The sequence below is a fragment of the Portunus trituberculatus genome, chromosome 15 (genome assembly GCF_017591435.1).
Source record: "Portunus trituberculatus isolate SZX2019 chromosome 15, ASM1759143v1, whole genome shotgun sequence".
NCBI classification, from domain to species: Eukaryota; Metazoa; Arthropoda; class Malacostraca; order Decapoda; family Portunidae; genus Portunus; species Portunus trituberculatus.
The window spans coordinates 12,567,177-12,594,332 of NC_059269.1; the positions used below are offsets into that span (position 1 = coordinate 12,567,177).

Consider the following 27,156-nt stretch of genomic DNA (forward strand, 5'->3'; position numbering starts at 1 on the left):
AGCCGATGTCTGCTGGGAGAGAGAGAGAGAGAGAGAGAAAGAGAGAGAGAGAACGGGGACGTCCACAACTCAGACACTCAACTAAAGTCAGATGCTATCATTCTTTTTTCCAATTCATTACGTTCAACACAAAATGTTCATAGTCAGCCAACCGTAGCTTTAACTTCTTATCTTTTACCAGGCGGACCACGCAGTCTTGCAGTGAGGCAATAGAAATGGCGCGACTGGTCCAGGAATAATGCTGTGTGGCTGGAGGGAAGGAGAGAAACGGTTGTGGAGGTTCTGGGAGGTGAGCGAAAGGCTTGGCGAGGCTGGGGAGGAGGTGGGTGGGGACGAGGTTGTTGGGAGGAGGGCGGGCGGGGGCGCGGCGGTGGGGAGGAGGAGGGTGGCGGCGCGGCGGTGCTCTCCTCAACAAGCCAGTGAAGACCCGCTGCCATATTTGAAGAGTGCGCTGTTACTCTCCTCAGATCGATTTTGTGTATTATTGCCGTAATTGCAAACCCCAAACGGCATACATGTCCTGGATCTAAGCGGGGAAACTTCGACGCCAGGTTATGCTCGCAGGATTTAGCTAAGAAGGCCTGAGAACAGGTTGTGAAGCGGCCAACGCGAGGATTCAAATAAGAGATGGTGGACAGACTACCGCTGGCTCATGTTTTGACGAGGAAAGGTTGTTGTGCTCCGTTTATACCCGCATTTTAGTGTGAGGTGAGAGACTCTGCCACCTAGAGTGCACCCATAGACAGGGGACACGGAAAAGAAAGAGGACCGCCGAGCTAGTGGTGAGATATTTGTGTTTTGGGCGAGTGTTTTGACCCTGGCGGGCGCGTCCACTGTGCCGCGCGGGGGAGGGCGGCGCCAGGCCTGCAGAACGTAAACAAACTGCGTCTTACCACCTCAATTTTGTTACTTCTCTTGGCAATGGTAGCTGTTTTCGATGTATTCGCACAAGAAATCATCATATAAAGGACCTCTAGACACCATATCGTCGAAACCTGACTGATCTCCCGTGGAAGTAAGTGATTTTCGAGACGTCAGGAGAGAAACCCAGTTGACAGTGTCTCGGTGTGACCCCAAGAGCCTGGAAACATGGCGTAGTGTTTGTTTTCCAAGCCAACCAATATCAGATTCGGTAGAACTGGATGGAATGATTTTATTAACTATTGTTTGGAAATCAGTGAACCAATATGCCGGAGAATGAAGCAGGAGATATTGCACGTCCATTGGTGTTAGTCGCAAGGGGAACAAGGAAGAAGAGGAGTGTGGACGTTTTATTTGCATGGACTGTATGATTAATAGTAAATATAAGAAGCAAATATCCTTCGGAAGAGATATTACATATCATTAACATATTGATGTCACAATAGAAACAAGGACAAGATTTCGTATATTGTTGTGTTTGGCATTTGGAATTTTAAGAAGGAAGATAAAATAGGCTTAATAGCTAGCAGTGGATACATATTATCTGTGATTGAATATTGCTGTGATTATCTGAGAAAATTGTGAAAACCCAACCAAGGCCATTAAAGCAACAAAATCCAAGCCCCTGAGGATCTCCAGGGGTCCTTTGGATCACAGTGTTCAAGATAGCACCCAGAGCCTGGCAGGTGCCAGGATAACCAGTCTTGGGGAGCACGGTTGCAGCGGTGGGGCAGGATCGGGTCATGCAGGCGGGGTGCCATGGTGCTGGTGAGTGGGGGAGGGGGGGACGGCTCGGGCGCCGCCGCAGCTGGAGGGAGAGTTGGAGGGGCGGCTGCTACAGCCCAAGCCATGGATAAGGCCTGGGGGGTGACCGTGGCCCCCCCGAATCAGCACAAGCGCCATGACCCCTGGCACAAACATGAGCTGGCTGATAAGGAGAGAGCTAAGCAAATGCGTAAGTATATATGTTTCATATTTATCTGTGCCTTATATTGTCTGTATACAAAGTCAACGTAACAGAAAGAGAAGCACTTGGGATCTTTACGAAAAAGCTTTCTAGATTTCGAGGACAAGTTGCTTAGTATAGATATTTTTTCATAATGATTGATCTAGGGAAGAGTATATGAGCTTGTTTTAGTTTGAAATTACCATCCTTTCTTTGTGGAAATTTGTTCCTTAGTATGTGCATGCTGTATTAATAGATAGTGTCTGAATGGTGCCTGTGTGGTGAGCTATGTGCCAGGAAGCTAGTGCGTCATTTGGATCACCTACCTATAGAGCTCTAAACTGCTTTGAAAGCCAAATGCTGCTTTAATGCTCTTTCAGAAATTTACTACAGTACTGTCTCTAAGTTTGTGATAAATAGGTGGACGTTGTGGATTGCAAAGGTTGAAATCGCAATCTTAGAACCATTATTTGTGTGGGAAAAATTAAAAATCATTGATGTCTCACCAGAAATGCCCAGTTTTTCATAATGCACATAATTTTTACTCTTTATATGCCCTGTCGTTGTTCTGTATGTTTTCAGCTTAAATATGAATCGTGCATTCAAAACCACACTCCAGAGGCATCTGGAAGGTTGAAGAGTGCTCTGGAGTACAATATAGTGGGATTATTACATTGTTCATGAATAACGGAAGCTCTGTTGGGAGAGGTGATATGTGTATGTTGATATACAAACCTCACGCAGGACTCTGGGTGGGCAGGTTGTAGGGGCCTAACATCCCGATGTCATGAACTCCTCTGCCCTGTTAACTACAGTTGAAACCACCAGTTTCTCATGGTGCACTACCCACAAAGTTCAGGTCATATCATAATTTCAGTTTTCTATAAGTTTTTAAAAATGCCGTTTGGGTGCCTATTACAAACTCTTGTGAATTGCAGACTCGAAACTTACAATCCTTGAGACAGTACTGTATTAACATTAACATTATGAACACGTGAGCAAAATGGAATAGTCAAGTTGCTTTCATTAATAAGTGCGGTATATTATGTTGCACTATTGATTCCTTAATTGTGTTGCTTTTTTAGTGACAAATGAAATAAGGTATTGTAATTGCTCACCTAGTTTTATTGTCTAAATGATTTGCTTACTAGTTTTTGTGTATTCATGCTGAAATAGTTTTCTTAAAATAACCTTACACTGCATATCAGTTTGGATGAAATGTTATTCAGTCAGTATATCAAGGGTATATAATTATGATAGTATTGCTCCATGTCTAATCTAGAATGATGAAAAGGTTGCTGAACATCACTATATCTTACATTGAATGCTGGGATATTGATTTATTCTCTTTCTGTTACTAGCACCCATGGCTTTCTTTATTCAATATTTGATAAGTGATATGAAGTTAAGTGTAGATTTTATTGAACCAATGGCTTCCAATTTACTGCACACTTTGCAGTGATTAATGGAACATTTAAGTTTGTGTAAAAAGAAGTCATGGGAAATTTGTATGTGTATATGCAATTTCTATGTATTACATAATCTCATACAACAGATTCTTTGTGTATCATGTTTGCTTATTTTATCATGTATGTATTACTTGCAATTTTTTTGAAGACATGTTGTTACAAGTATGTATATTTAACATCGACCAAAAATCAATAACTCATCATGGTATTGAATATCTTGCCAAGGGAGTTTCCATTTCCCATAATCATGTAGTACATTAGTTCTTAAAGTGAAGACTTAAGAATTGAGGCATACTGATACATACAAATTTCCTTATGTCCCTGTAAACGATTAATTTATTATTGCCTTAATTTCAGATTAAGAATGTGCTGTAATGTTATCTTTAGAAATATAATTTTCTCTGCATTTCATGTATAGGTCATCACCAAGTTCCTATCCAAAATGACTTGCTGAAGTTTAGTAGTTTTCCTTCCCATATTGGAGTATCACATGTGCATGGCATAGGATCAATTAAGAATACCATTTTGATTTTGGTAACTTGTTTAATCCAAGCATCCAACAGGGTTAAACTACTTGAAAGAGGAACCAAGTCAGCTGTCTATGTGCATATGTTCCCTCACATTTTAACTTGAAGACCCACATTGCCAACCTTCCACAAGTGTTGTGGTACCACTTTATCACCATTAATTGTTTCATAACAAGTATTTTGAAATGTGTTGTTAGATTTTTTATTTATTGATGCTTTCTTAATGTAAAAGTAGATCTGACTTACTTTGCTTGGGGGAACATTGCACTAAGCGTGGTTGGTTTTTGTCATTTTCCATATTGGGCAACACACAAGGTCATTTAGTTCTGTATCTGCATACAGTACAAAGAAACAACCCTCTAGGACTCCTGTCTCATTGTATCTCTTATTAGTAAAAAAAATGTCTGCTATACAAAGAAACCCAGTGGTATTCATATGATATTGTATCATATTGCAGTTCTGGTTCTTTTTTTGTTCACACAAAGTTTGGGCAGCTATACTTCAGGTGAATTTAATGTGCCATGGTAGTGGCTGAAGTTCATCAACTAAGTATTCTTTTATACTATTCTGTGATGAATAGAGCTAAAATTTTGCATGGTAGCTAGATGTAACCTTTATAGACATGAAGACCAGCAAACACAGCAGGAGTGAGGCAGGAACACCAGTTGTGTGAGATGCAGCAGGACAAAGGCCATACAGAGGATGGAAAGTGTTTCCAGTGTGCATATTATTGTAAACACCTGCTAGTTATGTATTATATATTGTATAAAGGGAAAAAAATCAATATTGATATTGAAATTATGTATTTGGTATTTAAATACGTATCCATCCTTTCTGATACGCATCTTGAAAAATTGATCTTAATGGTTGGCAACATTGACCATTTCACAGTATCCCCCACTCTTGTCTCTTTCAACAACGCAGTGCACTTCTTGATAGTTTCTTCCATTTTTGTAATTGTGTTAAGACCAAAGATAGCTAATTTTAATCAGTAGTTATTGTCTCGTATTCCTTAATTTGGATAACTCAGGATAACACACAATGAGTTTTTACCGTAGATTAGTACATTAAGTATATATTTGAGGTCTGTCCAAGTGTGTAATGGTAGAGGCTTATGGTGCTCCCACCACATAGATGATTTTTTTTCAAACTGAAGGAGGTCTTGGTGGATACTGTTGTGGGATTTCAAGCTAGTGCACTCACCCCTCTGTGTTCCTTGATTGCCAAGTGATATTTTTCTAACTAGTAATAAAAACAAGGAAATTTATTTATATTTAAGTTTTATGCATAATTATTGTTAATATTCCATAAATTAACATGCTTGAAACAAAATGAATCTGTCATGTAGATTTACGGTAAAAGGATATATGTATCCATTTTTTAACTTCAAATATTTGTTTAAATCAAGATACGTACTTAACACAAAAATATTGGAGATAAGAGTAACATTATTTAATTTTTGGAATACGTATGAGTGGTTACCATATCTTTACAAAACAGAATTGAATTATATTAAAAAGGTAAAACTTTTGAATGGCATTTGCTTCAGGGGTGAAAAGATCCAAACAATGATTCTGTACATTCTCTTTATATTGAGATACAGCACTGAATGACCAGCAATAGTTCCAAACTCTCCAGTGTCTCTGTATTTTGTCTTTTTATTTTGTTACGCAAATATTTTCAGCTAATGTTCCTTGTATATTCATACATTCCAACAATAGTGATTATGAAATCAACACAATCTCACTATTAAAAAATAATAAAATGAGTAAGTAGATTAATAGAAATAGCTCCCGTAATGAAACCGTGGTCTCGACACAGTGCTATGAAGTGTTTAGAATACAAGAGAATACTGTTTAGGTTAGTGTTTTAATGAGAGGGAAAGAAAAGAGCCATGTTGTTAGGAACAGACTTGACAAAAGCTTAGCATCTATCAAACAATGTGGACGTCAACAATGAAGACCAGGACAATCCAGTCTCTATTCTGAAACTCAATTTCATCATGCAAGGCAAAAAATAGACAAATAAAAAAGTAGTATTCGCACTTTTGTTATTAAACAAATAATAAAGTTAAGTAAACGTGGTCTTTATTTCACAAGCTTTCCACCAGATTGTCACCACCACCGCTGCCATTGCTTCATATGATTGATATCCTTTACTAGATAATTCCTATATTAACTATCATCTTGTACTACATAATTAAGATATATTGAATATAGTACATGAATCTAGAATTAATGGTAAATTTATTGAAAATGCTGTTATATGCTTTATCACAAATTTCTCAGTCTGACTACTGCCATTGCTGCTGTATATGAAAAAAAATTTCTCTCTCTCTCTCTCTCTCTCTCTCTCTCTCTCTCTCTCTCTCTCTCTCTTACATGATTACGATGAATCTATTTAGTTTTATTATTTCCACTTCTGGCAACAATTTTATTAGGTATGTTCTTGGTTGTTTTGAAAGAATTTTTTTTTTATCTAAGACGCATTTTCTACTTCATGGCTCAGTACAAAAGCTACTCCAGTGGAAGCCGGCTTTATAAGTTCCTCATTTTGAATCAGTCATATTTGGTAAATTTTTCAATATTTGACTCATTCACATAAGTTTGGCTTTGGTGATCAGGTTATTCGTGTTTGATAATGATTTACATGAATTGCTTATGAAACTTTTTTGTTCAGAAATACATAAAATGTACAATATATGACTTTATGTATAGAAATGAAGCCAGAAGATTCATATTGTAGCTTGTTACATAATATAGGTAGCTATGTGTGAGTTCATTCATCAATTCTGTCTTGATGGTGTGTGTTTATGGATTTTTAAGGTAAAACTTATTTGTAATATCTCCTCCAAACATACATCAGAGAACTGTATTTCCTGTTGCTAAGTGATCATTTATACGTGTGATTCCACTCTTCATATGAAAATTATGGATTATTGGAATGACTGTATATGATAAGGATGCAGTTGTGCATACACTGGTGTTTGCCATCTCATCTAGACATTCAAGTATTCAAGGTGTATTTCTGTGATTATGTTTGTGGATAAACTGCCTCAGATACCAACAAACAAGCTGTCTCCCATCCTTTCAATGCAAGGATGAGGATATTAAGACAGATGCACTAAGACACCATGGCTCCTTGTCTATAGTGTCCACTACCTTCATCTCCAGCTGTGCCATTGAGTTCAGCTGGATCAGATGGAGTGAACAGTGAAAGCTACCCCTTGTCAGATGGGATTAAAACACATTCACATTTACATTTTAGTGGTGCATTCAGTTTGTGATCTGCCTCAAAAATGCATTAAGGGATGATCATAAAGCATTTGTTTATTAATATCTCCCATTGAGGTGTCTGGGATAGGAATGACTCCTGGGATAAAGGTTATTGCATTCCTTTCCTTTCTGCTTGTACTGCCGATGACCAGCTTTGGTTAGATATGGTTTTCATCTGCTAAATATTCAATTAAATGTTTAGCATCTATTTTTGAACAGTTATGAATATTTTGCTTCTCATTTTTACTTTCTGTATTTTTTTGTTATTAAGTTTTTATGAATGTTTGTGATGTGTCCATACAATAACTACTGATTCAAAAATGTATCTACCAAGATGGCTTGTTTTTATACTGGTGAACTGCTGCAAATAATATACAAACTTATTATGAAGTGTTGAGTGACAACTTACCGTTATTAGTATTTTGGTTTAGGATCATAGAACTAACTGTTCAGAGAATTAAGTTTTTACTAACATAGTACCTTAGATATCCAATGCCATGCAAAATGTGATGCGTATACAGGAGAAAATCGACATTTTAGCCTCAATTTTTCCTATTATTTTATGTACATCATTTCTGCTTCAGGTATGGTTGCCTTTGCTTTACTTGGTCAAATTAATTAAGCATATGGTCTTTCAAATAGTATGTAGATAACCATTGCTATCTTGTATAAGAGTAACCTTTAAGGTATGTAGCAGATGTTTTGACCGTGACCATTTCAGGATTTCAGAGTAGAGAATATCCAAGATATTCTTTGTGATGGTAGCTAGTACCTGCTGCCCAGAATTCCTTTGTTTATCTCACCCTCTCTTCTCTCCATCCTGTATCATACATGAGACTTAATGTTATTGTGTTTTGCAGGTGACATGGGAGGAGGAGGGTATGGGGGTCGGCCAAACTTGCTGTACGGCAAGCTGTGTTCTGAGGACCAGCTGCAGCAGTTGGGAGTCCCTCTTGACTATGTCCCACCCGAGGGCCAGCTGTCCTCATCCCATCGTGCCCAGCAGCAGCTTCCTTCTCATGGTGAGTCACAATTTGTTTATCATTTTGTTATTGATGTTTACTTAGTATTTATTTATTATTATTTATAATATAGGAATAATGTAATAATGTAGAAAGCATTGCATAGTTCTCTCTCTCTCTCTCTCTCTCTCTCTCTCTCTCTCTCTCTCTCTCTCTCTCTCTCTCTCTCTCTCTCTCTCTCTCTCTCTCTCTCTCTCTCTCTCTCTCTCTCTCTCTCATATAACCACTAATGCGAAAAGTTAACATTTTATTGACTCGTATAACCACTACTGCAAATAAATGAAAGTTTTATTGACATAGTATCTATTGTGTATTTTAAAAGACAACCATTGAAAGGTGTAAGCACAAACATGGTTATGGCATGAGTAAAGGCAGTCAGTGGTATAACATGTAGAAAATAGTAAGTCAGTCCAACTCTATGGTGATTTACCACATGATAACTGAAAAAAATTATGTTAAAAGTTAAATAAAAACTTCCATCGGTTAGTGTACATATAGTAATCATACTAAGAGTTTTAGGTTCTTTTTCATGTCTATTTTATGTGCCAGTTAACTTGGTACTTGATGGCATTGACACAGCTAGTTTACTAACCATGTTGGCATGTCAAATTCACAATGTATTACATGCCACAATGACAGCCAAGGAGGGGGGAAACCCCATGACTTCTGGTGTGCCAGACTTATTTTTAAGATAGCAATGCCTAAGTGTCTGAGAATGTCTCTCAGTGGTCTTGATTTGTGTACTGTATTTCAGTATTTCATATATACTATGGTATTTGTACCATCCTACTTAATAAAGTACCACAAGTTAGAATGAATGATCATCTACAAATAGTCTGTATTTTAATTTATTGGAGTGAGACCTGGCTTGAATTAACAAAAAAAAAATGAAAATCAAAATTATCCATTGATGTTTGTGGGTTATGATCTCAATACCTTTTTACATGAGTATTGTTGATGTGAAGTATCTAGGTGCTTGAAATATGTAATGTTATAATGGAAGGTCTGATTTAGAGATGTACCAATGTATCGGTATCGGCTTATTTTCTGCCGACACTACCGATACTTAAAAAGAATTTATTACTTTGTTTATCTCACTCTGCAAGTTATTTTGTTAATCAGAATATGGATGTTTTATTGCGCTAAAAATAAATTGATGATAATGCCAAATTATTTAGTATAATATAGCGTATTGAGTCCAATGTGTGTAGTAATAGAATATATCCGTAGTAATAGAATTTATACGAGACAGGTCGGCTTGGGGTCCTGCTACATCCTTCACCTCAGCTCAGAGAGAGAGAGAGAGAGAGAGAGAGAGAGAGAGAGAAGTGGGAGGACATGACCACGCACATCTTAGTTTACCCCATACTAAAGACTTGTGCATTTATCTGTGCTTATGTGTATTTTTTTTTTTTCTGTGTGTATGTATGTGTGTGTGTGGTTGGGTGGGCAGCTGGGCAGATAGATGGGTGGTGTGTATTTGTATATAAATAGGCACACTACAGTCTGCTGTGTATACGTGAGTTAAGGTTTACCAGTTTTATCATGTTTAACTTATTATCTATAGGATCTGACTGGCAGACAACAAATAACAGTTCTGGTTATAAGACAGCTGCATATTCATATTAGTAATCAGAGACATTTATTTTGAATTGTGACATATGTTAGTTCTCAACTTCTGCTCTGACATCTTTAACCCATGATTTTATAAAGAATATTGCAAATGATTCAGATGCTAGAGTAACATAAGGCTAAGCACTCAGGAACACTCATATTTCAATTTAAGGTAAAACTTAACAGTGCAGTTTTAAGTAAGGCAAAATATTCCACTGCAGTGTCACCAGATTGGACTAAACTTGAATTGATATTTGTAATCTCAATTTAAGGTAAAACACAACAGTGCAGTTTTAGTGAAGACAAACATTCTAGCACAGTGTCACCACACTGCTCGAAAGGCACACTCAGAACAAGCTTTAAAGTTTTGTATACAATGACTTGTAACTGAAAGTTTAGTATATTCAATATATGGACTACATAGTACATGCTACTGAATAGCAGATATATTCATTAAAAGAAGAAAAAACTCTCTCTCTCTCTCTCTCTCTCTCTCTCTCTCTCTCTCTCTCTCTCTCTCTCTCTCTCTCTCTCTCTCTCTCTCTCTCTCTCTCTCTCTCTCTCTCATACACGTGCACACACACACACACACACACACACACACACACACACACACACACACACACACACACACACACACACACACACACACACACACACATTGAATGCTACAGCAAAGGAGGTCACCCTTATACACAGCTGTCTTCGGAATAGCGGGGTTAGCTGCTATTGAAGTAAAGAATGGTAAACACCTTAAAAAAAAAAAAACCACAAGAAAGATAGAGAGAGATAATGACGTTATTTTTAGTGTGTGTGTACTTCATTCGACCGAATGTTCTGCGCAGTCTTGGTGTCTTTCGCTCACTGGAAATGTTGCTGAAATGCATACGTATTTGACAACTAAGGTTGTTGGACAGCAATATCCAAATAAAATTCATGAGGGCATTGGGCAGCAGGCTACTCAACTTGCAAGTGATGACTATAGGAGCGTTTAGCAGTACTTATAAGTGATGTCATGGATTTTCTGCCTTTGGACAAAATATTGGAACCCATAACATTCAGTATGACTTATTACTTCCCTATAGATTATTTGAATTGGGCAAATGAGGGTCTACACGTCTTTTTCACAGTCAGAAAATATGATGCAAATAAATTAATAAAGATTGGTTATTTCTGTATGTGGACAGTATGCTATCTAGATTGCATGGTAAATGTTTGTTCATGATCACCCTTGTTATTTTTGACAACTTTTAATTTGTCCTAACATCATTAATCTAACTTATGTAAACTAACTGAATATAACCTAATCAAACATCACAACTAACTTAACCTAATCTAATAGTAATAAAAATAATAATAATGATAATAATAATAATAATAATAATAATAATGATAACGTCAAACTTAAAAAAAAAAACATACGACTGTGGGCAACAATCTTATAGACTTGTAAACTAACTGAATATAACCTAATCAAACATCACAACTAACTTAACCTAATCTAATAGTAATAAAAATAATAATAATGATAATAATAATAATAATAATAATAATGATAACGTCAAACTTAAAAAAAAAAACATACGACTGTGGGCAACAATCTTATAGACTGATTTGCAATGCACTATTTTCAGTATCAATAGTACTCATAGTATCGGTAGTAGTATCGGTATTGGCCATATTTTGTGGTATCGGTATCAATCAAAATTCTGGTATCGGTACATCTCTAGTCTGATTAACAGTATTGATTTTCATAGCTCATGGGATCAATTGGTAAGCAGTCAAATGGAAAGCACTGGATATTAGAAATGAGTCCCTATGTGCATTGACAAATACAGTGGAGACTCAGTACTCTAACTTAATTAATTCCAAATGGCTGTTCGAGTATCAAAAAGTTTGACTATCAATACCTATAAATCAGGAAATTCGTTCTAATCTTAGCAAAACCAAGTTTTAAAAAAATTCAATGTTTTTATGTTTTGATTTGTGCATACCACAAGTGAAGGCTGGTGATAGATAACATAGAAAAGTGGGTGGGGAAGGAGTTCGTCGAAGGATCAGTCATCATCCATGAAAGTCTTTGTAACTTTTCTCCTGGTGTGATTCCTCTGAACCCAATAGTGGAGGGCTGTGGCTCACTAACACTTGCACTCTCACCTGATTCCTAATTTTTTATCACTAATAAGCCTCTTTGGTGCCATTATAAGTTTCTAAATGTTGTTTTTCTCAAGACTTCTGTAGAACTATCAGAATGGGACAATGCCAGCAGCGAGGAGGGAGAGGACAGAGCTTTGTTTACAACCATATGTGAGACCCGTTCGATTCAAAGATACTTTCACCACTAATAAGCCTTTGGTGTTAATGTAAGTTTACAAGTGAAAAACAACTACAGACTGAGCACACGAGAATGTTCATTTGACGGCCGCGGCAGCGTGACTGGCGTAGGGGGGAGGGAGAGGCCAGGGAGCCTTTGTTTACAACCGTGTGGACGTTCAACTATCAGGTATATTTTTGAGTATTAAATTGAACATTTGCATCCGAGTATTGAAAAGTTCAACTATTAAGATGTTCGAGTATTGAGTCTCCACTGTATTCAGATCTCAGGGAAATGATTATTGGAGAGCATAGCAAAGTTAATTATGTTGACAATAGGAAAAGGAAGTTTGAGTTATTGATTCTTCTGCTTGAGAGACTTTTTATGTTCAAGAAAAGTATACTGTGCATGTCATATACAAATGTAAGTGGTGAAACAGGCACCAATGCACCTGATCTTAAAACTTGTGATACTTGCTTTACTATACATGACTTTTCCTTTACTTTTCAGGATCAGTTGGCGGGAGTCAGGCAGCAGTGAGTGGGGGTGGAGCCTACAAGTCAATTCCATTACAGGCCCTACACCGTTCCCCAGCTGAGCGTCGATATAGGGACCCAGCACAAGGTCCATTACGGAAACTCTCAGTTGATCTCATTAAAACTTATAAACATATAAATGAGGTAAGATACATTTAAGCTTTTCACCTGTTAGTTGTTGGTTTACGAAATCAGTCTGTAAAATATGTATCAGATATTGACACCAGTTTATGTAAGAATGTGTGCCAAGACCAGTGTCAGGACTGCACATTTGTGATTTACATGATTGTGGTTTTACAGTTTCTTTTGTTTATATTTATGTTGGCAGTTGTTCATTGCTTAGTTTTTTCAGATGTTCCTGCTTACATTTTTTGTATTACTTCAGATAAGTTCACTTTAGCCTCTTCTATTTTACAATGGGCTTATGAAAAAAACATGTGCTTTAGTCTCTATACTGCAATTTTAACTTTTCACTACATAATAATATATTTACATTTTATTGCATACATTCTTATATGCTTGTTTTTCCATTACAGGTTTACTATGCCAAGAAAAAGAAACGAGCCCAGCAAACTCAGGGCCAGAGTCCCAGTATGCACAAAAAAGAACGGAAGGTCTACAATGATGGCTATGATGATGATAACCATGACTACATGATCAAGAGTGGAGAAAAATTTGAAGACAGATATGAAATAGATTCATTAATAGGGAAAGGCTCCTTTGGTCAGGTTAGTTTGATTATTTGTGTCAGATTTTCACATACAGATAGTTGTTTTTTGACTAAGGAATGAGGGATTACAAAGGAAAGATAACATTTGGTGAGCGGCGTGTGTGTGGTACATGTATCTGGTGTGCTTGAGCTTGAACATGCTCTCTCTCTCTCTCTCTCTCTCTCTCTCTCTCTCTCTCTCTCTCTCTCTCTCTCTCTCTCTCTCTCTCTCTCTCTCTCTCTCTCTCTCTCTCTCCCACCTTTTCTCACTTTTGATGGAGACCTTTTGTTTAGACCAGTGGTTCTTAAACATAATTGAGATTCAACTAAGAGATCTCTTACTAATAATGGCATAATATTTGGTTATTTTTTATTGCATGTGTGATAGTAGGTATCTCGTATATTGAATAACATGAGGTTTGTTGCAACTCTTAATACAATCAGTAATTAATTGACTTTTTCTTTTTATTCCAGGTTGTCAAGGCTTATGATCATGAGGAACAGACATGGACTGCTATCAAGATAATCAAGAATAAAAAGCCATTCCTAAACCAAGCACAGATTGAAGTAAAGCTGTTGGAGATGATGAATCGGGCAGATTCTGACAACAAGTATTATATAGGTAAAGACAAGATAGGTGGGTAGATGAAGCTGCGCAATACACCCGTAACACATTAACTCTTACTACTCCTCTGCCAATGTAGTTTGTTGCTGGTGCATTTCTTCAGCTTTATTTTTTTCTTTTGTTGTGGGAATACTTATTCCAGCCTTTAGACTGTTGTAACTTCTCTTATCAGTCTTAAAATTATACCTTTAGAATAAAAATTTGAATAGTATTAGCATTCACTCACATGAGCACTACATAGAATAGTCTTCTTGATTTGATAGGTGTCACACTTAGTTTGATAATATGATTCTGAAATATAATGAATTGTAAAGTCTTTTCAAGATTTTTAAAAGTAGCTATTATTGTCAAATGTTGATATTGAATGCCTGTAGAATTAATTGGTTGTTGCTGTTCCTATAAAGAATGGAAATAGGTCATGCCCACACATCTGTAGAGATGTTGCTAGTCTATATAGTCTTTTGATGATTAAATTAGCTAATTATTGGTGGCAATACTCTGGCATTACTTCTGGCCTCGGGTCTGTCTCTGTCTTTTCTCTTCCTGAAATCCCATCAATAGGATAAGCACAAACTTTAAAGAGGAGTTTCTGCTTCTCATTTACATAATTTTTACAGAACAGTTTATTTATCTCCTTATATACTCATAATATTCTGGCTATTCCTAATTTTTATAGTGCATTTTTACACCATTTAAGTCTCTCTCTCTCTCTCTCTCTCTCTCTCTCTCTCTCTCTCTCTCTCTCTCTCTCTCTCTCTCTCTCTCTCTCTCTCTCTCTCTCTCTCTCTCTCTCTCTCTCTCTCTCTCTCTCTCTCTCTCTCTCTCTCTCTCTCTCTCTCTCTCTCTCTCTCTCTCTCTCTCTCTCTCTCTCTCTCTCTCTCTCTCTCTCTCTCTCTCTCTCTCTCATACTGATACTGTAAAGCATTGTTCTGCCATCTTTCTTTTCATCCATACCTGCTTCCATTGCATATATCCTTCATTATTTTCACACCAGAGAGTTCTTGCAAAAAAAGAAAAGAAAAAAAAAATGCCGGATGTTGATGTCTTGTTCACGTTATTGTTCTTCAGACTGTAGTGCCTTGCATCTGTGCTTCTGTGTTTTCTTTTACAAGCTTCCTTTTTCAATGGTCACAATATTTCCCTTCTGTGAGGACAGTTATGTATATACAGGGTAGGTATACATTCATGTCATTCACTCCCATTCTTCCCAAACAAGACCAGGCATCTTCCTACGACTTGACTCCTTTTAAGAGAGAGGTGTCAATACATTTGTCTTTATTTATTTATTTATTTTTTCTCTCTCTCTCTCTCTCTCTCTCTCTCTCTCTCTCTCTCTCTCTCTCTCTCTCTCTCTCTCTCTCTCTCTCTCTCTCAGGCAGTCTTCCCTCTTTTATAAAAAAAAAAAAAAATCAGTTCCCAAGTTGGACTGTCCCTAAGGAGGCAGCTTGGTTGATGTAATTGTGCCAAAATTATTACATCCTTGAGAAGCCTTCATGCTCATATGTAACTGTCCTTATACTGTTGCTACAATTTGTGACATACTGGAAAAAAATATTTCCCACAACTTATCTTAGTTTGTCTTTCTAATATTCCATGTGGTATCAGATGGACAGAGCATTATTCCTAAAGCAAAACTGCTTTAAATTATTTGATGCTTTTGGGCTTCTTATAAACTTTGTGCTATCACAGTATGCCTGCCATTGACATTCTTTCTAATAGTGCCTGTCATGCCTCCTCTTTTCTGGACTTTTAGGAGACATTCAGTAAGATAGATTTTTTATGATACACTATTTCTTTTTATTTTTGTTAACACCAGTTTCTCATCAATTTTCTTTGTTCATGGCTGCCATGCATTTTTATGTTGCACTAATGCCAACTTAATTCAGAAATTGGACAATTTCTTGTGTGTGAGTATATATATATATATATATATATATATATATATATATATATATATATATATATATATATATATATATATATTATACATATTATATATCTCATAACACTTTCTTTCCAATCATGAATTTATCATGCATTATTTTATCTTCAGTTTTTGTCAGATATTCCCATAGTACATAGTTATGAAATATTTTGAATTTGTTGCTCAATTTTTGTTGTAATTATTTTGATAATTTTGAATTGTTTGGATGGAGCTTAAAAAATGCTGACAATTAGATCCATCTTGGGACATTATTGTATGCATATATTGATTATTATTTATTTGTTATGATCCCAATTTGCATGGTTTTAAATAGTCTGTGATGGCACGCATGGATTTGTGATGTAGGAGTATGCTGCGTTGTATTGTGTGCATGGCACTGAACCTTTTGACATAGTTGCTCTTACATATTAATGTGTAATTTCTAATTGAACTCAATACTTTTACTTGGTGATATTATTGGTAATTTGGTATGGATTATGCTGCAGAATCTTTGTGTACTGGTTATTTTTTTTATTTACATTTGTCATATACAAATTAGGTTGAAGGAGAAAAATATCAGAACTCTTGAGCATTAGAAAAATCTCACATTTTTTAAATTTACAATTTATGAGAAAATGGACTCCTGAAAAATAATTACTAATTTATTTTGGAATGTTATTATATTTTGAAGTATACTATCTAGGCTTTAATTTCTGTTTGATGAATTTTCTTTGTCATCATTTTGAAAAGCAGATTTACTGCTCATATAGCTCAGCTTTAATTACCTGATGGCAGCTTGTCAAGGTGACAAGTTACGTTATACTGCTTTGAGTTAACCATTTGTGATCTGCATGCACACCTGGCTGGCTAGGAAGTATATTGCTATTTTATTCTTTGTGTTATTAATGTGAGAGGACTAGCAATTCCCTCTTCTGTTCATAAATGAGAGATCTGCAAACCCCTTTCTTTATTCATGAAAGATAAAGTGAGAGAGCTGACAACGTGTATCCCTGTACATTTATATCTATGATGAGAGTAGCCATTTGGTGAGAATCAGGCAGATATATAGACTATCAATCCTTTTGTTACCGTGTATAATCACTTACCCTTTTAGGATATTGTCTTAATTGAAGACATTTCATTGATAAAAGCAAATGAGTTAATGTTACCTGTCCTATGGATACATCTTTAAGATTTTTTCATCTGCCAGTATTTTTCCATTACTATAAGTAATGATGCATATACAACTGCATGTACATTTTTTGAACTGTAAACTTCTTTTGCATGAACAAGGTTGATGTAGAAAAAATTCTCTCTCTCTCTCTCTCTCTCTCTCTCTCTCTCTCTCTCTCTCTCTCTCTCTCTCTCTCTCTCTCTCTCTCTCTCTCTCTCTCTCTCTCTCAAAAATCTCTTTTGCTTAGTTACTCATAGAGCTGCTTGGATTATCTTTCAATAAGAAACAAAGCAAGTATAGCATTTGGTCTTAACAAGTTATTTGTTATGTGACTTATGCCTTGCTACCCATAAGTTTGATAAACATTTACATGTATCATCTCTGAGCTATACCATAGCTCACAGCAAGTGACACTTATTCCATCACTTTGACAGGAATACTCTTAGTTTTATGCTCTTAGAGATTCTACCCTCACTAATCTCATTTTAAAATCTTATATCTCCACCACTCACCTTCAAAATTGTCAGTGTTTACATCATACATCCTGTAAATCCACTATCTTACTTCATATACTAGGTCTTCTTTATCATAGTTGTAAAAGGTCGTCAGAAATTGGATCACTTAATCTCCTTATGCACCATCTGTCAAACTTTTGGTATTTTCCTTTGTTAAGGCAAGAGATCATATTTGTCTGAGATTAATGAAATTCTCTCTCTCTCTCTCTCTCTCTCTCTCTCTCTCTCTCTCTCTCTCTCTCTCTCTCTCTCTCTCTCTCTCTCTCCCTTGAAATTTGTCTTCCGAATCAATCCTTAAATTGTGTGTATGTGTGTGTGAATGTGGATAAGAGAGAGGAGGGGAGAGTGTATCTATGGGAGTACATTTTCTAGTATGGATGTGGGCATGTGTGACTATGTGGGCATGGATGCATGCTTCTGTGATCGTGTGTATGGTGATTTGTTGTAAGGTAAAAATGAAATAAGGTAGAATTCTTTGCAAGTCTTCTTGTTAGAAGTATATATATATATATATATATAATATATATATATATATATATATATATATATATATATATATATATATATATATATATATATATATATATATATATATACACACACATATATGTATATATTAATTTCAGATATATCAGTACATTGAGTCAAGTTTCTACCACTCTCCTGAAGTATGCATTTCCTTTTGTTACAGTGCGGTTGAAACGACATTTCATGTGGAGGAATCATCTGTGTTTGGTCTTTGAACTGCTGTCCTACAACCTCTATGATCTGCTGCGCAACACTAACTTCAGAGGAGTCTCTCTTAATTTGACTAGAAAATTTGCCCAGCAGCTCTGCACTGCCCTTTTGTTTCTCTCCACTCCAGAGCTACAGATTATACACTGTGATCTCAAGCCTGAAAATATTTTACTTTGTAACCCTAAAAGAAGTGCCATCAAAATTGTGGACTTTGGCAGCTCTTGTCAGATGGGGCAGAGGGTAAGTATCACATGCTTATAATGACATGATTTAGTACTGATTTGGAAATTTGAAAAGTTTTCCATTACTTGCTATCTTCTTGTTACATGTTTTATTTCCTTTATGTTTATGATGTTCATCGAGACTTCACTCTTATCATTACTTCTAGCCAAGAAAATAGCAAATTGTTTTCAAGTGATATTTTAGCCAAAAAGTATTGCAACAATACTACGAACATGGGGGAGCTTCCTTTACTGATTTTTTAATTCATGACTTTTGTATGGTCATTAATTTCAGATATATCAGTACATTCAGTCAAGGTTCTACCGCTCTCCTGAAGTATTGTTAGGCATCCCATACAATATGGCAATTGACATGTGGAGCCTTGGCTGCATACTGGTGGAGATGCACACAGGAGAACCTCTATTTTCAGGGGCCAATGAGGTAAGATATTCCTTAATATAATTTCTTTGTTTTGATGTATATTCCTCTTATCTTTCAAAACAGGTAGTTGCAATAAGGATCTGCTACTGTCCTTGTCATTCATCTCTGCACGCACTATTTCTCTGTTACATCTGGCTTTTCATCCAACTTGTCCATAATTGCTGATATATATTGATGTATTCCATGGCATTCAATATTGCAGCACTTTATGATTGTATTTTATATTCTTTTCATTTATTTATTTCTAGGTGGATCAAATGAACAAAATCGTGGAAGTACTTGGTATGCCTCCCAAGCATATTCTTGATATGGCTACTAAGGCTAGAAGGTACTTTGACAAGTTGCCAGATGGGACGTACATTCTCAAGAAGCCCAAGGATGGCAAGAAATATAAACCACCCATGAGCCGGAAGTTACGGGACATAATAGGAGTGGAGAGTGGTGGGCCAGGCGGCCGCCGCCTAAATGAACAAGGTCACTCAGTGTCTGACTATCTAAAGTTTGAGGATCTGATTAAGAAGATGTTAGACTATGACCCTAAGACAAGAATCACCCCTTACTATGGTCTACAGCACAATTTCTTCAAGCGAACAAGTGACGAGTCCACTAACACCAGTAATTCTACAAGCCCAGCAATTGAGCATACAGTGGCTTCTCCCATCAATCATTCTACGTCACAGCCTGGTTAGTATGTGGTATCTTGTTAGTTATTAGTTTTATACATTGTAGATATAAATGTAAGAAAAGTATTCAGAAATTTTAAACAAAGTAAAAGTAGATTGATATGGAAGATAAGTTAAGTTAACAATGTGAGAAGAATGAGGAAACTTTGTTAACAGCACTAATAGATATTCACCAAGAATGTGGGAGGTTTTTGGATTTAGATAACAATTAAAGGAGCCAAACATAAGCTGACAAGGCAGCAGTACGTGAAGGCAGTGCCAAACAATGACCAGTCAGGCTCACATCAACATTCACAAGCTTGTGCTATGCAGTGTCTCTTTCTTTTATATGATAATAATGATTGATAGTGACTGAATTAATGTGGCCATTACAACAAATGATTGAGTGTCATTTATAGGATATGAGTGGAAGGAACTGCATGGCTAGGAATAGAAGGTACAGGTACAGAGAAAATGTCCCTCACTACCAGGACTCGGGTCTTCCAGACACACTACCAAATCAAGGATGAAATTAAAGAAGCTTTTTGCTAATCAGTTATGTTAACAAATTTTTTTTTCTCTCTTTTTTTTTTTTTTTTTCAGTGGCAGTTTCAGGTCGCGCCCGGTCAGATCCATCGCACCACCACACTCATACGGGGCACTCTCACAGTACCATGGACTGTGAGGTCTTTGGTCATCATGCAGCTCACCCACCACACCCTGCCCACCACCCTCGCCATGTTCACCCCCACCATGCACACCGTTGTCGACCCCCGGACCCCCGTCCACCAGACAGTGCAGGGCGGCCACAGCCACAGGCTGCAGGCTCGAGCACTACAACAGCTGCTGGAGGTTCCCTTCCACCTACTGCAGTGTATGCTGCTCATCCATATTTACCAGTGGCTCTAGACTGTACCCAAACTGGTTCTGTAAATCTACCCTTGGCACCAAGCAGTGGCAGTAGTGCTTCAGGTCCTCCATCTGCTCCCTACCATTACTCTGGCCTCCCAACTTTCCCACCTGCTGCATCCAGTAGTAGTGGCAGCAGTGGAGGGCAGGCTGGTGTTGTAGGATATGGGTATCCCGGTGGCTCCTTGCTACCTGTAGTCTCTGGAGGCCCAGGAGTTATGTATGAGGGGGCGCGACCACCAGGGGGGCAACTAGAGCAACCACAACCACTGTCATTGTCACAATCTGGAGCAGCAGCATCAACTGGAACATCAACAGGAGGAGGAGCAACTGCAGCAACATCAGCAAGGGGGGGGCACAGACAGAGTGGCAGTGGTGGTACAGGAAGTGGTGGGGCTCCAGGAGGGTCAGGTACTGGGGGTGAGGACAGCCCTATGGTGGTACAACACAGCCCCCTAACAAGTCATTAACGGCTGGGCTCACCTAGCAACCTGCTCAACAGTGTACTGTGAACATTGGGCAGCCAAGCCCTGAACAGTGAGACTGAGGAGAGCCTGGCCAGTGAGCGCTAGGCCAGTGGCCACACTGTGGTGCAGGACCGTGTGTGCCTGTGTGATGTGAGCCTGTAACACCCAGAGTGGAGGCTGGTGGGACCCCACCCACATTCCGACCCAGCTGCCTGGCCCCTCTCTCTCTGCTGGCGCTGCTTTTATCTTGTTATTTATTACTCGCTGGTAAGGAGGGACTGGCCGTAGGCTGCCTTGCATGCTGGCTGCTGGGCTGCCTGGGGGCCAGGCTAGCTGTGTTGGCTAATCCAGTCTCAGGAACTCCCTCCCCCACCGCCACCACTACCACATATATACAACAGTGACTTACCCTCAAACCCACACTTAATGTACCACCACCACTACCACCAGTCCATCAAAACATTCATCATTACTGTTTGTATTATGGATGGATGCACCACTTGTGTTGCAGACAGCTTTCTTACTTTGATCTTATGAAAATTTATCCTAAATGAATTTGGATGTTTACACTTAATACTTGGTGATATCTTTTCTCTAACAGTTGTCATCTTCACACCTGGTTCATATACCATTAATGCAATACTTCCCTTTAGACTTCACCCTTGCCCAGACACCTGTCAACACCATACACCATCTGCCCCTCACTCTTGACATTGGTACAGAGCTTATTTGAGAAACAGGAACACTGACCTACACCCAGCTGGGGTACCAAATACACCTGCACACCAAGTTAGTGATTAAATGACTACAGCAAATAATTGCTCCACCCAGTTGGTGCATCACATCAGCAACACCTGCCTAACACTCATCACCTGTGCAGCAGACAACTTCACACCCAGCTTGTGGCCAGCTGGAAAATGCTCAGTCTGATAGCAGCTTTTAGCAAGTGTAGATTATATTCCATTCTGTAACTCAAAACCATAACTATCAAAATATTGTCATAAAGCAGTTTACACTTATCAAGCAATTCTATTGAATTTCTGTCTCTCCTAATGCCCTGTTAACATCATACCAAAGACCTCACAATACCTTCATTCCTTTAGTGTTTCCTTGCCTTTGTCTGGCTGTTTGTGTGATTTGGGGGACTCACCATTGGTATATCATTTGTGATAATTCTTCATTCTTTTGAGTTTGTTTCTCAAAAAGTATTTGCTCATATCTTAACTTTGCTTTTAATTAGATCCTAAGTTTTGAAGTTAATATTTCTGTGACATCAGCTTCATTGTTTTAAACAATTCGAAGATCTTTAAATTAGTAGTTGTATCTTTACTCTGTTAATTTTGTTGTGCATTTGCTTGGTTGAAAGTTGATCACTTTCCTGAATTAGTTTATCAGATAATGAGTAATGATAAGTCTGGAAAAAAAAAAATTCTGTTCAGAAAAAAAGTAAAGAATAGTTTTCACATAATTTAAATAATACAAAGTGTTATTTTATGCTTAAATGCTTATGTTTTGTCATAGATTTGTATCATAGAACAAGAAGCTTAGTGTTTGAACACTTCTCCTAAAGAAGGAAAACATTAAGTATAAAAATAAAAGTGTTTTCATATGACAATTCATAAGTTGATTTGGTGAAGAGCAACCATTAGAATATGATCACACCAATGAAAGCCAGGGTGAACCCAGTGTTTGACTTGAGTTAATGTAATGTGTTCAGATTTTTCTACCTTATGTTGTTGTGTCTTCAAGTGTTTTCTATCTTCTTTATTTTTCTGTAGTGTTTTATTGTAGGGCATTTATTTTCTGAGTTTTTAAAATTCTATAAAAGGAATGTTTGCATGAGTTTCATTTTAGTTATTTTCAATTGGATGTTCACTTCAAAAAAGCAGCCCCACTGATGTGTCAATGTAAGGTCTGAATGAACAAAATTTAATGCATTTTATGTGGAAAGTGTGACAGGTGAATAAGGCACTTATTCTTTAATTTATATTATTGTGTACATTTGCTCATAGTAGCATACCCTTTTTTGTGAACGCAGAGCTCACTCACAGTCAGTGTGCGCGGTCCATGATGTGTACATAGTCTAGTGGCTGTATGGAGACAGGGGGGGTAGGTCAGTGTCAGGCAGAAGGTGAGGTTGAAAGTTTTCTGGATTATCAAATCAAATAGTTTATAACATTTGAGATGGGATATTTTAACCCTTTTGAAAATCCATGAAACTGGTGAGCTGCCTTAGACCAGTTTTGTAAAGCAAGCAATGATGTAAATGTAATTAGGTTTGAATTTAAAACTGACCCAGAACAGAACTTTTACATGGAGAGGCTGTCCTCCTACCACATGACCTCAGTGCTCAGTGGCTTGGGGCTGCTCTTAAGGATGGGACATTACTTACCCAGTCCCACCATCCATTGTGCTGTGTTGTGCCACTATGGTGATTTATCTTGGCCAGTAGCAATGCAGAGGCCTCATAAAATACAACTTTGGCATGGATTTTGCTCATCTTGCAAGGAATTTTGCAGACAAGTAGTTTTATGAAGGACTTGATTTGTTATCACTGCTTTGTTTGCCCACAGATCATCTATTTATTTTCTCTTATCAACATAAAATTTTTGTATAATTTTGTCTTTAAAATGTGAATACACAATTGTTACAATTTTTTTTATCTTATGGAAAATAAGGAAGGTTTTAATGTTTCATAATAATTTGTTTTAGTTTTTAAACATAGCTCTTCACATTCGTGTCCCAAAATTGTCCGAAGTAAGGTATTATACTGAAGAGTTATTCCTGTTTGTATAGCCCCTCAAGGGTACCAGTAGTTGACACTCCTGCCAGAGCTATATTGCTACACCTGTTTTACACAGGATCTGGTCTTCAGTAATTCCCTCAAATTGTGAAGTTTTGTTTCTGGATTTTATTAGTCCAAAGTAATATAGTGACCTGAAACAGTATTACTGGTTTTCAATCTCCAAGATTTTTCCTTGCCTTTTAAATTTTTCATCATGAATTGAAAGTTTATTTCATTTTGACATACAATGTCCTGAAATGTATTAGCTACTGGGAATTCCGATAGTAAATGCTACCAGTATCACATAGGCCATTGGTTATCTTATACCATGGATATTTATATGTCAAAGGTTCTTCATTGGCCTCTGACTGTTATATGCTATTGCTGATGGTGCATTGTTCCAGCAGAACACAGTACTGGCAGCCCCTTCCCTGAGAAGCCCACTCAATGGCCACGATGTTACCCAAGGCAAATTGTCACCGCAGTTATATGCAAAGCAAGACTTTGAATTTGATGTTTTGGGGGGGGAATATCTAATCAAAAATATTCAAGCCAAAGTTATCACATAATCACAAGAAAGGTTTAAGATATTAAGCTAGTAGTACAATATGTAATGGAGACCAGATTATTGCCACACTCCACTCAGAAAATATTTTTTGCCCACTCTACCATAATTATAATATTAAGTCTGGGAGATTTAGAATATAAGGTACCACATGAAGAGTACCATGATTCCTCAGTATCTAGTCAGGGAGGGAGGATGAGGCTGGAAATGTGTGGCCATTGGGTGACTTCAGGTTGGTAAGGGAAAGCTCTCATTGGCTCGTAGACCTGTGGTGCTCCATAGAGTGCGAGGTGCCGCCGCCCTCAGGAACATTCTCCTAATCTGTGTCATTGTCAGTTATCATGGATTAGACACATTTGGAATGGGACTTTTTGAGAAACAGAAAAATGTCGTTATCAGTGTAACTCATGATGACTGACACTGCCACTTGTGCAACGGGCAAGGTATATAGTCCAGTGCCAAAAACCAAGGAAAACATTTAGTTTTATAACGGTTCTTGATATAGGAATGGCACGAGACAGGGTTTTCCTTGTACTGGAGGCTGGTAGTACCTTAGTGTGTGGCATGAGCCATGAACTGGGCACTTACACATTGTTGGCAAAAATTGTTGTTGGGGTTTTGAGATCTAGTCTATGTTGTCTAATTATATTTCCATTAATGTCAAGAATATATCAGTCTTGGAAGAAAAGTAAGTGAAAGTGCTGACATCAGAGATATTTACAAGTTGTGGCATATGACTTCCAGGTTCACCGTACTTTTCTCCAAATATGAAATTGCCCTGCATGTAATAATATTTTGAAAGCTCTCAATTCTAATCTGCCCCAATTGATAGGAATATCATCAACATGCAAAGATCTCTTTACCCCTGTTGTATTGTGATGCATTTTTCTCTGCGTGTGATCCTGTTAAAGTGGTCTGTGTGATGACGGATAGTGATGATGAGTGAATCTTTCAAAAACAGGTCAAAATGATTTCATAGATCTTAACCGACTTGTATAAATAAATAAAGCTCCTTGCTGTGCATTTGCTCATAGCTGGGGGGGAAATGTTAGTTTATAATCATAAGTTGTAGTCTTCATAATTTATACATACAGAGATAAATCATTGGAGTAGAACATTAGCTGTAGGGTCATAAACAAATTTGCCGAGATATTGAGACAATGACAGAGCCTTGCATATCAGCTGCATTGTGGTAGTTTTCATTATCATGTCAGACTAGTGATAGATGCTGTGTGAACATCCCAATTACCAATTATTTGTTAAAATATTTGGTGTTGAAAAGTAATGTAAGAAAAATCTGTGATTAATGTTCTCATTTTTAAGTCCGTTACATAGTTTATTTTTGTTTTTATTGGCTAATGTATACAATCATTAGTGTAGATTTTATGGTCAGAAGTACTATCACATTTCAATTCCTGCTTTTACCTGATTTTACTGTAGATTAAAAAGAGTTGCAGTCAGGAATGAATAGGCAAGAGGTATGTGGCTGACATACAAGGCTCGGCTCTCATAGCAACAGTCCCCTACCTGCCTGACCAACCCTCGTATCACCACCTCACAGAATCTAGAATCTGAGAGAGAGAGAGAGAGAGTGTGTGTGTGTGTGTGTGTGAGAGAGAGAGAGAGAGAGAGAGAGAGAGAGAGAACGGTGCTCAAAATAATTTAAAGGAAGAACAAATATTTGGCGGTCAGGGAGAAGTCTAGGCATATGTGTTGAGCAAACGTGTACATGAGGGTTGGAAGGGCAGTAGCTGCTTCCCCATTGGCTTGCCCAGGTCCCCAGAAGGGTCCTTGCTGCTGACTCTTGGACCAACAAGGTCAACTTGCTATTGCAACTGACCAAACCTGTGGTCTGACGCCGCTATACCCGTTGCTACCCGTCTCCTAGACACAACTAGAACAAAAACAAATGTCTGCAACTTTGTTATTAAAAAATAAAATGATACTAATGATGCAATCTATTAAGTCCTTTGAATGTTTATTAGATATTAGGAATTACTAATATCCCTGCCTTTCTAAGCAAACCACTAATTGTGCTTTGTAATTGTATTTCACCTCTGGGATGATTGCAGTGTAGACGTGTGGAAATGTAATCATAACATGGACTCATTCACTGCTGCGTTAATGCTTACTGCTGTACCTACTATTACTTTTTGTATTAGTTTTTGCATATTTTTGTGCATTTCTAGGGTCCAACATAATTCCATCCTCTACATGGAAAGTGTTCATTACTTATTTTTATTATAATTACCACTACTGCTACTACCAGTTATTATTATTATTATTATTATTATTATTATTATTATTATTATTATTATTATTATTATTACTACTACTACTACTACTACTACTACTACTACTACTACTACTACTACTACTACTACTACTACTACTACTACTACTACTACTGGGAAAACAGTCTAACCTTAACTTTGAAACTAAATCTTACTTTTTTTTTTACCAACTACATATTTATTTGGCTTTTCCTCCCTAAATATTTTGTGCCCTTGGTTTGTCTCGTTATAAGGAAAAAAAAGTTTAAAGATTTATTGAATATGTTTGATATTGATTCTATTACAGGGCAGCAAATTTTAAAAGAATCCAAGAGGAGGTGGTTCATCATCAGTACCATCAATAACCTGCAGGTCAATGGCCTCTTCAAACTATACTAGCATCCACTGCATTGTGCTCTAGTAAGTTACTCTGATTGCCATTAAGTGTTTGGGAAATCTGATTGTTATCTATCAGTGTGAAATGCAACAATTTACTACATTAATAGAAGTGTATGCAATCTTT

At 37.3% G+C, this 27,156-nt stretch overlaps 1 protein-coding gene across 2 annotated transcripts; it reads left to right on the forward strand.

Moving 5' to 3' along the window:
- Positions 1–393: 393 nt before the first annotated feature.
- LOC123504334 (dual specificity tyrosine-phosphorylation-regulated kinase 1A-like) lies at positions 394–26,312 on the forward strand. Of its 2 annotated transcripts, none has more exons than XM_045254783.1 (9): positions 394–1,876; positions 7,999–8,160; positions 12,599–12,768; positions 13,161–13,352; positions 13,808–13,970; positions 18,263–18,549; positions 18,826–18,972; positions 19,221–19,656; positions 20,238–26,312. In XM_045254783.1, the coding sequence occupies exons 1-9, from the start codon at positions 1,681–1,683 to the stop codon at positions 21,011–21,013; spliced, it is 2,529 nt and encodes an 842-aa protein (XP_045110718.1). In that variant the 5' UTR covers positions 394–1,680; the 3' UTR covers positions 21,014–26,312. The 2 variants fall into 2 exon arrangements, with proteins under 2 accessions (XP_045110718.1, XP_045110719.1); XM_045254784.1 differs by having other exon boundaries at positions 13,808–13,955.
- Positions 26,313–27,156: the final 844 nt, after the last annotated feature.

Excerpts from the sequence above, each read along its gene's own strand:
- LOC123504334 (XM_045254783.1), top strand. The coding sequence starts at position 1,681 with ATGGTGCTGGTGAGTGGGGGAGGGGGGGACGGCTCGGGCGCCGCCGCA. Across the intron at positions 8,161-12,598 it reads GCAGCAGCTTCCTTCTCATG|GATCAGTTGGCGGGAGTCAG; the intron begins GTGAGTCACAAT and ends TTTACTTTTCAG. Across the intron at positions 18,550-18,825 it reads CTTGTCAGATGGGGCAGAGG|ATATATCAGTACATTCAGTC; the intron begins GTAAGTATCACA and ends CATTAATTTCAG.